Source organism: Camelus bactrianus, chromosome 8, assembly GCF_048773025.1.
Source record: "Camelus bactrianus isolate YW-2024 breed Bactrian camel chromosome 8, ASM4877302v1, whole genome shotgun sequence".
Classification (NCBI taxonomy): Eukaryota; Metazoa; Chordata; class Mammalia; order Artiodactyla; family Camelidae; genus Camelus; species Camelus bactrianus.
In genome coordinates this window covers 28,244,473-28,261,151 of record NC_133546.1, presented here as the reverse complement: position 1 = coordinate 28,261,151, position 16,679 = coordinate 28,244,473, and the positions used below count along the sequence as shown (strand labels likewise).

The 16,679-nt window shown below is 37.5% G+C and overlaps 1 protein-coding gene across 1 annotated transcript in view; it reads left to right on the top strand.

Moving 5' to 3' along the window:
- ENPP3 (ectonucleotide pyrophosphatase/phosphodiesterase 3) overlaps positions 1-16,679 on the top strand; it is a 60,457-nt gene that overhangs the window by 31,427 nt on the left and 12,351 nt on the right. The window contains exons 16-20 of the mRNA XM_074368358.1: positions 4,313-4,379; positions 6,380-6,467; positions 7,832-8,010; positions 9,621-9,672; positions 11,038-11,192. Of these exons, the coding sequence (XP_074224459.1) occupies positions 4,313-4,379; positions 6,380-6,467; positions 7,832-8,010; positions 9,621-9,672; positions 11,038-11,192 (541 nt within the window). The remainder of the gene's footprint in view (positions 1-4,312; positions 4,380-6,379; positions 6,468-7,831; positions 8,011-9,620; positions 9,673-11,037; positions 11,193-16,679) is intronic.

Sequence of the window (16,679 nt, the reverse complement as noted above, 5' to 3'; positions counted from 1 at the left end):
ATCATATTGTGTTTTCTGTCTTACTTGTATTACATGATGTCAGGGGAGATGCAGAGGAAAGTGGAAATACAGTGGCTGAAAGATACATTTAACAAAGGGAGAGGAGAAAAGGAAGACGAGGAAGCTGGGCTCTAATATAAACATGTGCAGGATGAGGAGTTGGAGATTTGGCTGAGCCTCTTATCTGAGATAACAGGAAAGCCTGCCAGTGCCCCGGCTAGGCCAGAGGGTGCAGTTTAACACGGGGACCGCTAGATGGCACTGGCCTTTCTTCATGGAATTGGAGCATCATCACCTTCTGGGTCAGTGTGGCTCAGGACAGCTTTCTCTAAAGGATTAAAACATGTAAACAAAATTAGGCTTTACTAATGTTAAATATATAAGATTTTTAGTAGCGTGTGTGTGTGATATATAAACGTGAGTGAGTTCTCCAAATATTTACTGTTAAGAGTATGAGATCAAAGGAGTTAGGACACCATGGTCCCACGTGCCCATTGGTTCCACACCACAGACTATGGTTTAGGGAAGGGAGTCCAGCCACCAGCATACCTCTGGCTTTCACACACTGACACTCAGTCTCAGACTGTGAGCTTTGTACGTTTACTAGCTGGCAGCAGCCCCAGAGTCCAAGGCCGGGCTTCACACCTGACCTGTGAGAACTTGAAGAGATTAACATCTCAGGGCTTCATTTTTCTCATCTGTAACACAAGATGAGCCCAGTTTTATTATTCTGTTGCTATTTGTACACAAAATAAACTAACTCACACCAGAGGAAATGTTGGCTGTAGCCCTAGCCAGGGCATCTGGGGAGCCTCATCTGATTAGGTCCTGGCCTCACTCTGTCTCCAGCTCTTACCACATCAGTCTCAGGCTACCTACCTTCTGTGTTACAGTATGTCATCTTTAGTTATCATGTTCAGAATTTGATAACTAGATTAGATTCCCTTTCCAAAATTGTAGCAAATTTCATCATTTCATGTAATCTGTTTTCCTCCTCTTCCCCCTCTTCATCCTTATTTTGCTTAAAATGTGTTAGATTTTGCTAATTTGGGGCACCCAATTATTTGAAGTTAATTGAAGGAAAGCTAAAGTTCCCTTTTAGAGAATGTGAATAAAAGCTTTTCATTTTATGATTGAAAACTGACAAATACGTCCCGGGCAACTTTCTAAGAAACGGAGACAGTCCTCACCCTCCCAGGCGGGAGGGTGACAACAGTTACAATCAAGTGTAAGAACTGCCACACTAGGATCAAGTACAAGCCACAAGGAAACAAAGAGTGAGCTCACACCCCAGGTGCGGATGCCAGAGGATGTCAGAGAATGCTTCCTGGTGGGTGTGATTCCTGCTCCAGGGTTTGAAGACTCAGGATGGCTTAGGCTAAATGCTGACGCATAAGCAGGTCTGTGCAGTTGTCTAGCGTGTGTATTGCACAGAGGCACTCAGCCGAGGAGATGAGTGGAAGTGGATATCCCTTGCTCAGCTCACCAAGCCTTGACAGTCTGCATCTGCAGGAGGAAAATGACCCCTTTTCTTTACTGGAAGGCACTCATCTGCTTGCCAAGCCTTGAGTACTGCCAGGCTGTGTCTTCTCAGAGGTGCCTCTTTCTCTGAAAGAGAGCAGTGGAGCTCGGAGCAGTGGAGTGCCTTTAAAAGGCCTCTAAAGCCAGGAGCAGCTCTGGGGCAAGGAAGGATATAGAGAGAGTCAAGTTTCAGGCAGAAGGACTAGATTCCATCCATTGCAAGTAGTTCCTTATTGCTAGAGCACCTGGTGAATGAAGCTGCCCTCTGCACAAAGGACCTTGTCTATCACCACTAAGGAGTGTGGCTTTGTGAAGAAAGTAGGAGACCATTAGTAGATACAAGATAGCTGGAGGTAAATATATTGGGATTTGCATTTCAGAGAGCACCCCCAGCTGCCATATGGGGGACTATGGTCAAGTGAGTGGCAGGGAAGCCAGTTAGAAAGATGTGTCGTGACCCATTCTTTAGCATTATGACAGCCCCAAGGGAGGCTGTGGTGCTGTGGGGGACAGTAAAACTGGTTAGTTAGGATACTGGCAGGAAAGTATGTATGGTGAACTTGTGACTCAGATTTTCCAGGGTAGGTCTGGTTCATTATATTCTGTCTCACATTTGTATTCATTGAAACATGTTTCCAGGGAGGAGGGTAATAGCTCAGTGGTAGAGCACATGCTTAGCATGCACTAGGTCCTGGGTTCAATCCCCAGTACCTCCATTAAAACAAACAAACGAAATATATGTTTCCATTTCCAGCAGAGATATGCAGTGTTAAATACAATTAGGGGCCTATGTGTGTTTGTGTGTGTATGTGTGTCTGTGTCTGTGTTATATAGGAAGGTCCTGAAGCTCAGAATCAGGATAACCAACTCAGGTCAGAGCTAGCTCAGAATTGTGGCAGGAGAGGAGGAAAGCGAGGGAAATGTGAAAAGTACTACAGAGAAAGATAAGACTTGGTAATTAATTGGATATCAGGGAAGAAGTCTTGCTCACCTCCCATCTGTGTCATTTCCCAGCTATGGCAGAGAAACAGGGCCTTGATTTCAACTTTATTAATTAGACACGGAGAAGATAAAAGAGAATTTGTTCCAAAGGATTTTATATAGTAGTTGGAAGTTGAGCTAAGTTATGACAGATAAAATCAACTCATCTTTTCCAAGTGCCAGCTTCCATTTTTCCATGTGTAATTTCCAGAACCAAATTAATGGTTGGAAAGCTCGAACATCAGCAATTAGAAGAGCACATTTCTAAAGTTTTCACTTGGAAAGCAATAGGAAATAGGGCTTTTCACACAATATTTTGACCTTTTTCTTCCTAATACAGTTTTGTAATACTTAGTAAAGTTTTCTAGTTGAGTTGGGCTAGGGGTTGGAAATATAAAAATAAACAAACTAGATTTTTCTGAAAACAGAAAGATAAATAAAAGACCAATTTTAGAGAATTTTACCAATGACTTGGTTCAAAAGAACTTTTCTTTCTTTCCTTAATGAGCACTCTAGTTTGCCACACAGAATTTAAAACTTAGTTACCCACAATAGTTCCAGTAATCTTGGGGAACCAAATATCTACGCAATAAGGATAAAAATATTTTTAAGACAATTTTACCTTCTACCAACAATTTTATTGGAATTGACTAGGAATTGACTAGGATGACATGGACTGGAACCTTAGAGTAACTGAATTTAAAAACTCCTTGTAAGTAGTACCCTTGCTTTCCTCATTCTGGGCAGTACTTAGTTTCTTCTTTCTTCCCTCCATTGGGTAGAGTTGAGTGTGGCCTGGTCAGTGTTGCAGTTTATTTTTTATTTTGTGATTTATTTTTATTTTTTGTTTGAGCTAAGTGAGAGTCAGTTATTTTTTTTTTTTTAAGTTGATTTTTAAAGACACTAAAGTCTTGCTCTCAATTAAGGCTACAGTGTAAACAACAGAAACTCTGTGTGTGTATATGTGTGTGTGTATGTGCGTGTGTTTGTGTGTGTTTGCAGGGAGTGGGAGGTAGGGTTTAGAGAAACAAATGAGAGAAATCTTTTAAGGCTAATATTTGGAAATAGTAGTCTTTTTAAAAAAAAATCTAGGTTCACTTATCACTATTTCGTTTTCAAGTATACACACTAGCTACATATAAAATTGCTAAGACTGCTCAATTCAAAGATTAAAATGTGAAAAAATAGGCAAAATACAAACACAAAATACAAATTAATTAACTTTGAAAAATCATTCAAGTAATAGGACAACTCATGGAAGAAAATCCCGAAAGTTAAAAATATACTCTGCATTTACAGTTTCCTTCCCAAGTCTTATAATTAACGTGAGCTGAGTATTCTTTATTCATACTTTTATATTATTTCCCTAGACATCTCCATGATAAAATAGGAATTGATTTTTTTCCCGCAATTCTAAGATTTATTTTTAAAGCACTGAAATGCTTAAAGTAACGTATCAATCAAATCATTCTTCATCACGCAGACATGGATGTGTAAATGCACAGATGGGCTCAAAGGCAATTTTTTAAAAAATATATGACTTTGTTTATCCTTTTCTTAATGTTTCAGAGTTGAAGGCTTTTGAATTCTATTTATAGACCCTGGACTTCTCCTTCTTTCTCTCCTACTATTCTCTTTGTTCCTCTGTGGTATGAATTTGAGCATGAAAATAAATATATTAGTGCTGTCATTGACAGAAAATTTTACTCATATAAAAGCAGAAGCTACATCAAAATCCATTAAAGTTCAGCTTGCAATAAGGTCTCATATCAGTAGATGATCAGAGTGTAATGATGTCATTTCTTTATAGGAATAATGCATCTTCATCCTGTGGAGGAGGCAACCATGGTTATAACAATGAGTTTAAGAGCATGGAGGTAACTTAGCGATTTTTTTTTAAAGATCTATTTATTGAGCACCTACTTTGTGACAGGTGATGTTCAAAACTCTTGAATACATTTGTGAACAGCACACCAAAAGATCCCTGCCCTCATGAAGTTTTCATCTTAACAGGTGGATATAGACATTTAGCATAATAAAGCAGTATATTGTTTGGTATGTTAGGAGTTAAGTGCTATGGAAATAAAGAAAAAGTAAAGCAGAATAGGTGGAAATTGGGGGTGTTTTGGGGAGTGCCATAGGGGCAGAGTGCAACTTTAAATGAGATGGAAGCAGGGAGGGTATAGCTCAGTGGTAGAGTGTGTGCTTAGCATGAATGAGGTCCTGGGTTCAATCCCTGATATCTCCATTAAAAATAAATAAATAAATAAACATAGTTACCTGCCCCCTCCAAAAAAAAAAAGAAGAAGAAGAAAAATAAACAACTTACCCAAGAATTAAATGAGATAGACAGGGTAAGATTCATCAGGATGGCATTTGAGCAGAGACTTCAAGTTCAAGGTGAAAGAATTAACCTTTCAAATATTCAGGGGGCAGGTGTCCCAAGCAGAGGAAACAGCCAGTGTCAAGGCCCTAAGGTGGGAGCATGTCTGATGTGTTGAGGGCAAGAGAGCCTTCGTTAGGCTATTAGGATAGTCAACTGTGGCTGCTGCTGAGCAGAGGGGAGAGAATGAGAGTTAGTTGGACATATTCAGTTCAAGATATTTATTAGACGTGCAAGTAGAGATGTTAAATATAGACAATCAGAGGGTCTACCTAAAGAGATGAAACATTGAGTTTTAGGCGTATAGATTATTTAGAAGATATATGGCTAGGTAAGCATCTCAGGGATCGAGTGCAGGTATAGAAGAGGACCAAACACTGAGCCCTGAGGACTTTTCCTTGAAGAGAAGGAGAAAAAGAGATACTAGCAAAGAGACCTGGACCTAGAGCCAGTGAAGGAGGAGGAAAACCAGGAGTGTGTGGTGTCCTGGGAGCCCAGGGAAGAAGCTACTGAAGGAGCCCATGAGTACAGTGTATTCAATATTCGCCCATAGGTAAAGCTTTATCATTTTGCAACCTGACTGTCTTATCTAGTTCCATTTGTCACACATGCACACAGACACGCACAAACACATGGTTTCCAAATAAAGAAAAAGGCTCTTTACGAATATACGGCCTCTTAACGTTGTCATGACGAGTTACATCTCTTTGTAAGTACTTGAGAAATTTCTGGAGACAGAATGCTTCTTTATTAATTAGGGGACTATTTGATAATTCAGTTAATTACTGCAAGAAAAACCTCCAATTCTTTGCTGATTATCTTGGAAAAATATATATCTGTAAATGTATTCCTGTTACCTGAAAAGAATTGCTTATCCATATTTGATACTGTTCTCATTATTTAGAATCTAAAGCAATTAGATCTGTTATAAATAATATAATGAAGCTAACTTTAATTAGTCAAACATAAATAAAAATATTTAGGTCTCTTCATCCTAAAGTAAATGGGAGATGTATTTGAGAAATCAGTGGGTGAGTATAAATTTTGCAAAAATTTAATGCTTAAGAAGTTCAACATTTTTTTGGTCACGTAGTAGTTGTAACATAATTGAACAATGATATGAAAGGAGTACAAAAAGAATCTATGACATTGTATGATGAATTCTAATATGTACTGCCCCGATACTGTAGAATTGTGCTGGCACTGGTTGTCCACTGTTGCTTGTATTTGCCTGGTCTGTTGACAGAGGAGATGCTGTGAAAGCAGGAGAAAAAGTAAACATGGTTTGGATTATGTTTGATTGGGATTGGTACAACATCACAGGAGGAAATGATGTCAAAATCATTTTCAGATCTGGAAAGTAGTCCTTCCACAGGTCTAAGATACAAGTAGGAGAGCTGTTACAGAAAGAAAATTGTGTCTCTTCCAACATCTGTTTTCGCATTTACGTGACACCCAGTAATAGTAGGACTATTACCCCCCCCCCCCACCTAGGCTATCTTTCTGGCACATGGACCCAGTTTTAAAGAGAAGACTGAAGTTGAACCATTTGACAATATTGAAATTTATAACTTAATATGCGGTGAGTACATAAGTTCAACAATAAAATGTGGAGAGAGTCTTAAAAATTTGTATTTTGAAATTGGTGATAAATGGAACCCCAGAAGTAGATGCTCTTTCCTAAGAAAACAAGAAGTAGAAAAGCTGAGGAAGAATTGCTTATAATTCAGAATTACTCAGTTTTGAGAGAGAGTTCTTTTTGCTTTTCTAGTAATGATAAACATTAGATCTTGGGAGACCAGCTTCTCTATTAGTTACTATCTGAAAATCTAATTTAATAGAACTTAGATTATTAAAATCACACCTCCAACTTTTCAAAGCAGGAAAAACACGTCTAAAAACACAAGTATTTTCTTGTAATTACAGAGAGAAAGCTTCTGACATAAAAGGATGTTATAAAAAAAAAGTCCTATTTGGATAGACACATTATTACACACAATGTTAAAAAAACTTAAAGAATTAGAGTTTAGGGGAAATCTAACCTATGTTCCTGCCAATATGCTTACCTCAGACCACACTTCAAGGCAAGGCGATGAGTAAGCTGCAATCTCACCTTTAGCTATAGGAGTTTGTGAACATAAATACACTCACAGTTGTCACTCCTTCTTCGCACTGGCCTGTGGTAGTTGAATATGACTTAGAGACTGAAGAGTATTTGTTTAACAAACTAATGTGTTGTAGCCTTAACAAGTTAAATTCTTGGCTCCCAAGGCTGAGTTTGTGGTTTCAGGGCTGCTGGCCCTTTTCGGGAAGGGTTAAGAGGAACTAGGTAGGATTCCAGTTCTGGGGTAGATTTCCTTGGTAGTTCTCAGCAGGATCCACTTACAAGGCTATGTTTGTGAAATATTTGTATGTTTTGTTTTTGTAGGAAAAACTAGAAAAATTCCTCTAAATATTAAGCAAAGTTCACTAGTTTAATTTTTTAAGGTATCTGTACTTAAAGAATTTTCCTATAATTAAGTGAATATACTACAAGTAAGATTGTAAATTATTTAACTTCTCTAAACTTGTTTTTACTAAAAGTATAGTTTTTATGCTAGAAAACCATGATATGTTTAAGGCACAAAGTGATCACTTAAGCAAAGATGTTTTCTCTAGAGGAACAGAAATAGTTGTTGGAAATTCCTGTGGTTCATTTACAGCAACTGTTTTTATTTCCAGAAAGACTAGGTATAGAAATTTTGTGTCTGTGTGTGTGTGTGGCAGGGAGTGGGCAGAGAATCTGGTAAACCGAATGGAATATGCAATGTCCCACTGATTTAGAGCAGAATTTATTAAAGGAGGTAAATGGTAGATGCTTGTTTTCTCCCATCTTCTGCATAGATGTTGTTGCCTTCTACTTTAAAACTACTTTGAACTTATTTTTTGAACTTATCTTTTAAACAGATCTTCTACACATTCAGCCAGCACCAAACAATGGTACCCATGGTAGTTTAAACCATCTTCTGAAGGTGCCTTATTATGAACCATCTCACCCAGAGGAATTGTCAAAGTTTTCTGTTTGTGGCTTTACTGTTTCATTGCCCACAGATAATCTACAGTGTTCATGCTCTGAGCTACAAAACGTAAGTAAGAACTTCATGTATCCATAAGAATGTAAAGGGGCAAGCTAATCTATAGCCAGGGTAGCTGACAACCAGGTTTGTGTTCTAGCTCAGATATTTCCTAAGTGGCTTTTCTCAACCATCTCTACAAATGAGAGATACATTTTAAGATTAAGTATGTGAATATGTTTTGTAAACTGGAAAGCATCATTTGGAAATTGTGAATCCACTGGGAGCTAACTGTCCTTAACCATTCCAAACAGTGGAATCCTGGAGTTCTCTTTGATTTCCCTCATAAACCATCCCTCTTACCGCTAAAGGTCAGATGGTCATGCTTGGTTATTTCAGAGCAAAAGTAGCTGAAGAGCGCAGGGACTGCGATCTCGCATCAGACACACCCACTCGGGTGGGTGCTCTGGAGTCCATTCAGCAGGAAGCCTAACGTTCAAAGTAGGAGATGTTCTTTTGGGTAGCAGCCAGAATCCTTTGATCTGACAACTTGGAGGCTGGCTGACAGTCAGCATTGGGAAGGTTTTTTTAGTAGATCAGGTGCCCCGCTGAGTTCCAGAACAGGACTTCAGATCCCAGGAGATTTTCTCAACAAGGTGAGATTTCAGCCTAGGAGGAGGCCTCCCAAAGGCAAGGAGTCAGAACAGGAGGTCAAAATGCAAGGACAAGCCCACCTGTGAGAACTGGACCACATGGGTGGGGCTGAGATTTCAGAATGAAATTGGAGCCCAGTTATCAGGAGTCCATCAAGCTAAAACTAATGTCAAGGTGCATCTGATGCCAAGTTCAAAGTGCGGTTGTAGAGCTAAATAAACACCTACTGCCTCAGGTAAGAATTATTTCTTCGAGCCAGGGGTTAGGGAAGACTTTCCATTTTCTAATCTTCAAAATCACATTAAACCACAGAAAAAAATCAAACATAAATACATTACCAACCAAAAAAGGCTTAAAGGGATGAAAGTCCAAACTTCCCAATAAAAATCAAATCTACACCAAAGATCAGAATAAAAGTGTGGGTTTCCTACTGCTCCAGATAAGTTCAATGGAACCGCCATTTAAAATAATAATATTAAATATTCTAAAGTGGATGTTTTATCCCCAATTTAGAGATAAAGAGGACTCAGAGAAGTTAGGTAAATTGTCCCATGCCACAGAAACTCGGTCTATCTGGCAGCAAACTCCAAGTTCATCTCTGTAAGGAATGTCCCTTGCTACTCAAAATGTGGTGCCAAGATCAGTATCTGCATCATTTGTAAGCTGGTTAGAGGTCGAGAATCTCTGACCCCACTGAGCTGGGGCTTACTGAATCAGAATCTGCAAAGGAGTTGCCTACAAATCAAGCCTGAGAAGCCGTGGGATGTTTTCATCTCAATTTAGTTGATTCGAGCTGTGGTCAGAATACTCTGCCCCATTATCGGTTATATCTTTGCAAACTCCTGCAGTAAAAAGTATCCCTGTGTATTTCTGAGTTAGTGGCCAGACTGGAATTTAAACTCAAGTTAGTACAGCTCTTTTGTTTGGTAGTAAAGCATTCACGTGATTCCCACAGAACTAATCTTGATCACCTTTTAGAACATGTTACTTAGATTCACTTTCTTCCCCTGTCCCACATTGTCTTGCAGAATTCTGATCTAGAACATGTGAATCAAATGCTAAATCTCACCCAAAATGAAAGTAAGTCAATAATAAGTGTGTTAAGTCTTTCGTGTTTAGACCTAACAAAACATAACATATTGCCTTTTGGGGATTCTACGAAGTAAGCTCACAGGTTCTTTTGAACACAAAGATTGTATTGCCAATATACAGGAGGGAAAATGACCCCACATCTAATAACAAGAATAGCAAGCATGGAGTAGTTACAATGGTTCCAAGCACGTAACAAATTCCTTCAAATGGTTGTACCTGTCTACAGTCCCCTATTCACCTTCTTAGATGTGAAGAGACAAACTGCCTGGGTTCAAATCCTATGTCTACTGCTTCTTGACTGTGTAACCTGGGCCAAATTACTTAACCTCTCTGTGTCTGTCTCTTCGTCTATAATAACGGCACTCGCCTCATGTAATTGTAAACATTAAAACAGCTAATCCATGGAAGGAATTTAGAACAGTGTCTGGCTTGGAGCAATATTTTGATTACCTGTTACCTTTTTATTTTTTACTTAAAAAATTTTTATTGAGGTATAATTGACATATAACATTAGTTTCAGGTGTACAATAGAGTGATTTTCTATTTGTGTATATTGCAAAATGACCAGCACAATAAGTCTAGTTAACATCTGTCCCCACACATAGTTACAAAATTTTTTTTCTTGTGATGAGGATTTTTAAGATTGACTCTCTCAGCAGCTTTCAAATATGCGATATTGTATTATTAACTATGGTCAACTTGTCATCGCTTGAGTACTCTTGTATTATACTTTCTAGGCTTGTTCATCACTTATAGAATGAAAATACCTACTTTTAAAATTGTTATGAAAATCAAATGAGTTAACATATGTGTGTACTTAGAATAGTGCTTGGCATGTAGTAAGAGCTCAGTAAATGTGTTGGTTGTTTTGACAATCTTCTTAGAATCTACTAAGTGTTATTCCATGGCATGAATACCCTGCAGGTTTTTTAACCATCACTAATTGATAAAATTTAGGTTACAATAGCAGACAAATAAAAATGAATAAATACATTAGGCCATACTTTTGATAAAATTCCCATTTCTTTCCTATGATAATTATTAATTATTAAAGTAGATCATCTTTGTTATAAAGTATGTGTTTTGATTTTAAGGTTTTATCTTAAAACCTTCAGATATGTCTTGTGAGCTGTTAGGTGCTGAGGTAAATAATTTAAGCCTCAGTTTTATAATCTGTAGAATGAAATAATGACACCTACCTCATAGGGTGGTTTCTAAGAATTAAAAGAGGTTAAATATATTAAATAGTTATGAATTACTGGAAAATAATAAACTATCAGAGATTGATGGTTACTATGCATAGAAACATTGGCTAACTTCATAAACATTTTAATTTTGTTATTTTTATTTTAGTAACAGCAACAGAGAAACTAAATTTGCCATTTGGGAGACCCAGGGTTATGCAGAAGAACAAGGAGCCCTGTCTCCTTTATCACAGGGAGTATGTAAGTGGATTTGACAAAACCATCAGGATGCCCCTTTGGAGCTCGTATACAGTCCCTAAACCGGTAAGTCCCAGGGTCCGTTGATCTCCACAGGATGGAAAGAAACTGTATCTCTTTAACATTCTAAAAGTTGAATTTTGATTTGAGGTAGAGATCCCAAAGGGAGTTCACCGGCAAGTGGCTGGTAAGACAATATCCCAGGTTTTACTTACAGCTTCTTAAAGGTGCTACCCATATGGGCACAAAAGGAGAATACATTGTGTTTACAGGCCAATGGACGTGGCAGGTAGAAAAAAAGACTTCAAAGAGAAGCAGCAAGAAGTACAGAAGCACACACTGTATTTGGTATTTCCCAAGTATATGGTGGGTGTACCTAGAAGGTGATGGTGACTAAATTATAAAGGGTTTTGTATTTATCTGATTTCTTAAAAATACTGTACTATCTTCTGGGACCACGGTAGGCACGAGAAACACAATGTGAATAAGAGGCAATCCTTCCCCGAAGGATCTAGCTCACTAATAAGTCAGGCTAGACTTACATGTACAGGTGTGCTGTGTCACATATCTTTCTGGATTGAGGTTGAGAATCCAACTGTTTAAATCCATTTTCCTCTTTCACTGTTTTGCAAACTCCTTTTCAATTAATGGCGCCAGGACAGTTGGCTACCATAAGAGATTGGCAACCTTCACACCACATACAAAATTAAATTGCTGATGAATTTGTAGACCTAAATGTAAACAACAGATCTATGTTTTTCTTTGTGTATCTCTTTATGACCTTAGGCTAGAGATGGATTTCTTAGGACACAGAACAACAACAAACATACAGAGGAAACTGAAGAATTTACTACAATTAACTTTAATGTGTGACAAAAAAACTAAGTTATGGTTGGGACAATATATTTGCATTGCATATAAGAAACAAATGATGAATATACAGAATAGTAATTAGGATCCAGAATAGCTAATACATTTCTACCAGTAAACAAGAGAATGACAAGCATCTTAGTTAATAAATGGGCAAGAGCTATTAACCAAGCAATTAAACCTCATTAGCAATCAGGGAAATGTAAAGTAAAGCAAAAATCAAAGGCTGTCAAAAGTCAGCCAAAACACTCCTTCGTGGCTGGGATGGTTTGATTTAATGTATCCCCAGTACAACAGAGCTGCCCAGTAAATACTTATTGAATGAATGCATTGGGTAAATTAATCCCAACCATTATTTTTAAAGGACTAGAGACAAAGCAGTACTTCCAACCAGAAGGGTAAATAAATAATCAGGAAACTGTTTTTGTGGAGAAAATCTTAGCATTTTAGATCCAAAGATTCTGATGACAAACCTCTACCTATCACTGTTCTTGTGAAGGGTACAGATATTCCATCTCTTTTTTTTTAATTACTATTTTTTATTGAAGTGTAGTCGATTTACAGTGTTAGTTTCAGGTGCATAGCAAAGCGATTCAGTTATACATATACATACTTTTTTTTCAGATTTTTTTCCATTACGACTGTATCCATCTCTTTTTGTGGACACGAAGTGATTGGTTGTAGTCAGTTTGTTTACTCTTCTTTTTCCAATTCAAGATTTTTCAAGAAACACATTCTTTCCCACTACTAATGAAAGCTTTGTGTGTTCTGAAAGCCATCTCTGCTGCTGACAATGGTTTAATTGTGGTCCGTGGTAGGAGAGCATTGAAGTTGTTTTCCAATGTGGGCAAATATTTCAGTTACCTGCGTTCTTTCTTAAGAACTCAGCAACATCGCTTTCTTAATATGCAAAAGGTCCAGTTGTCTGTGATTTTCTTCAACAAGCTATGAAGCATACTATGAAACAGGAATATGAAGTTATTTATTCCTTAAAATAATTTCTATTTCATTTTTGGTTTTGAGAGGGGCAGTATATTTAAAGCCAGTTTTTAAATTCAGTCCTCTATTTTGAAAAGTCCAGGTATTAGGGATTATGTGGAGTTAAGGGGAACGTTTATGTTTTTAATACTTTCCCCCTGCTGTCTTGCATTCCTGAATTTATATGAGCTTTAGTGGAAACCAAAGGCAGAGAGATTTTAAGTGGGCTTAGACTAGGAGTTTGGGACAATTCTTTTTTGTTATTGTTTTAAAACTAGCTTCTTTGTTACCAAAAGTTCCTGTCCTTTCACTGATCCCACAGAACTGCTTGTGTGTTTCTCCCTCCATGTGACAGGATGGAATTCTAGCAATTTTCTGCTTTCCAATTCAGAAATTACTCTGTTAGTATGTTGTGGTTCAAGAAAATTACATACAAGCATGTTTTGAGATTCGCATAAAAATGTTGTAAATCAGCTCTATGTTTGAAAAATCAGACTTTAAATAAGCACTTTTTGGAGCATGGACCCAATTGGCTTGTGTCTTTAAGTTTTATGGAGCTTTTGTTTTCCTGTGGTTTTGGTGGGTTTTCTAATTGCTGTTGTTGTTATTATCTCAGAAGAGTTCTGGGGAAGTAGTTGTGATTTGAAATCATGGTCCTACAGTGATTGCTTCAAAACCATTAAGGTTGACCAGACTGTGTATGAGCCTTGCTTATGGGCCTCTCAGTAGGAAGATTGAATTGTTTTTTCTGTTGCTAGGTGAAAAATTGAAAATAAGAGCAAGAATTACAATTATTATTTAGCATATATACTTCAGAAATTGAAAAGTCAAATGGCTTTTTCAGAGAAGAAAATCTAGTACACTTTGAAAAATGTCTCCTCTATTTCTACACATTATGTGTATATTTCCCATCTCTGAATTTTTACAGTCCTTTTTGTTTCTGAAGCTTGTTAGCACTGATATTATAAATTATGATCCAATCATGTTTTTGTGGGTCTCGAAAAACCAAGACATTACTGTGTATTGCAAATGCCTTTTTGAACTATGAGAAATACTTTTCCCTGTAGAAAAAAATCACGTAACAAGAAAAATAGTTAGAAAAGTGTATAGCTATTATCCTTACCATAAGGCAGGATCGTTATTATCCCATCTTCAAATAAAGGTTTTAGCTTTTACATTCAGACTAAAGGTAAGGAGAGTCTATAACTTCAATAAAAAATAATTGTATCCCCTGTTCAAGTCCTGTTTTGTCTCCGTGCCAGACTAGAAATGGAGGTGTTTCACTTTCCTGTCTGTGCTCATTGTCTGCTTCCCTTGAAGAATTTTGAGAGCTAGTGAGTTCAGGTTTTATCTGAGTGTCTGAGTTCTATTTATTGTTTTCCTGACTTTCTATCCTCTGGCTTAAAAAACTCTAGGGAATTCTGAGAAGATGGCAGGATGAAACTATTTGTGTGTGTGTGTGTGTGTGTGTGTAGAGGGTGGATGGTGGGGTGGTGGTTCACTATGCTTTTTCTCAAAAGCCCAGGATCAGAAAAGTGCCCATCACTTCCCTCCATCCTTCTAAAAAGCTGCCAACTGTATGATCTCACCTTTTAAAAATAACTTTTTTTAATTAAAAAAATATTTATTGAAGTATAGTTGATTTACAATGTTGTGTTAGTTTCAGGTGTACAACAAAGTGATTCAATTATGCATATATATATATTCTTTTTCAGATTCTTTTCCATTACAGGTTGTTACAGGACACTGAATATAGTTCTGTGTGCTATATAGTAGGTCCTTGTTGTTTATCTGTTTTATATATAGCAGTGTGTATCTGTTAATCCAAACTCCTAATTTATCTCTCCTCCCCTCCCACACCTGATCTCACCTTTATGAAGGAGGCCACATCCTGCCTTTCCCAGTGCACTTATATTTGGGGGTTTGGGTTTGGCATGTAAGAAACACATCTTAAGACTTTCAGTTAGCAGAAAACAAGTAACTTTTTTTTTAGTAATTTCTGACTAAAGTCATCCTGGTCCTTTTCTCCTACTCCAAAGTCTATGCCACTTTGAGAAAAATAGTAAACATTTTGCCCAACTAAATTGCTTGAGCACAACCTCCACAGCTGCAAGCTCATTAAAAATTACAATAAACTTCCCTCCTTAACACTGTTACGATTTTGACTATTGAATACAGGCACTTCAACTTCCTTATATCATGGAAAATCCATCCATGGCTACATTAATGGATTATGTATTTTCTCAAGGAAAACAATAATTTGTGTGGTAGGAAACATCACTCACAATATTCTGGGTGTCTAAGGACTGACTCGGTCAGCGGTCCATTTCCCTGGCTCTCCCACTTTACAACAGCTTTATGTGCCCTTCTATACCCAGTAAAGAAACCTGGTCATTCAGGACTGTTCACTATATATATATATTTTAAATATAAAGAAATGTTCTTAGTTTTCTAGTATCTGCCACCAGAAGGAGAGTGAAATAAATGGTAGAGATATTCTACAAATATCTTCATATTTCTTGGTTTACTCCTTGTTTTAGTGACTGTATCTCTGAGGAGCTTCCTATGAAAGGAAGAAGGGAAGATATATACCTGAGATTTTGTGCATCTCAAAATGTTTTTGTTCTATCCATATGCTTAATTGATGGCTTAGTTTTAGAATTTTAGAAATAATCTTTCTTCAAAATTAATAGGATATCAGACTTATAAAGTTTTTATATATTCCTTTCCCCCATCTCTTACTTTTAATTCTACTTTTTGAGAAATGTCTGCAATTTGGTCTCCTAGATTTTATTTAATATTTTATTTCTGCTGCCAGAAATCCCAAGAACTCTTTGTTATCTCTTTCACTTTTTTGTGCTTTCTGCTCCTTCTCTATGGATGCCATTCACAGAGTCTCTTCTCTTTGGGAAGTGAGTTTTCTTCTGCTCTGCTTGGTTCCTCTCCCCAGCCACACCAAGTATCTGGTGGTCCTTGGCTGTCAGCTCATATTTTAAGGTTGAGGCACTAAGCTACATGGCTGGGGCTTGTCAGCTGATAGGCTTCTTTATAAGTTAAGCAGGATGAGATCCAGACATTTTGTTGGGGACTCCCAATTTTAAGTATCTAGTTTTCCTTTCAGGTTGGTTTGTTTTCCAAAGAAAAGACACTTCTGATTCAAACCAACATACAAAATTGGCAGGCTACATGGATGAGGGCAGTGAGACTGGACAGAATCTTACCATTCAGTATATAGATTTTTCATTTAATTCTATTGCTTTCAATATAGTGCACTTGCTCTCCAAGGTGCCTTGTGTCCTTTGGTCTTGTCCCTCTGGTTCAGCTTCTCCAGTGAGTAAATGTTCTTTCTATCTGGACTCCTTTACAGACTTTCAGCTTATCCTTTTCTTTTCAACTCTACACACATCATCTCTTATCATCTCTTTCATGTCTTCACCATTACCGTTCTTTTAATGAGGTTTCAAAAGGAAGCTGAGATAAATGGGTTTGAACCATCAAGTTGAGAACTCTACTCAACTTCTGTCTAGTCTTTTCCAACTGGATTGTAGCAGTATGTTAGGGGTACATTCTCTGCTTGTCTTTCCCCTCATCTTCAGCTCCTACCTGTTCTGTACCTCATCATGTTACTCTCCTGCCTGTGAATATAACACACAGTATTTATTGCCTTTTCCTTTGCGAATTGGTCTTGTACATTTCGTTATTTAT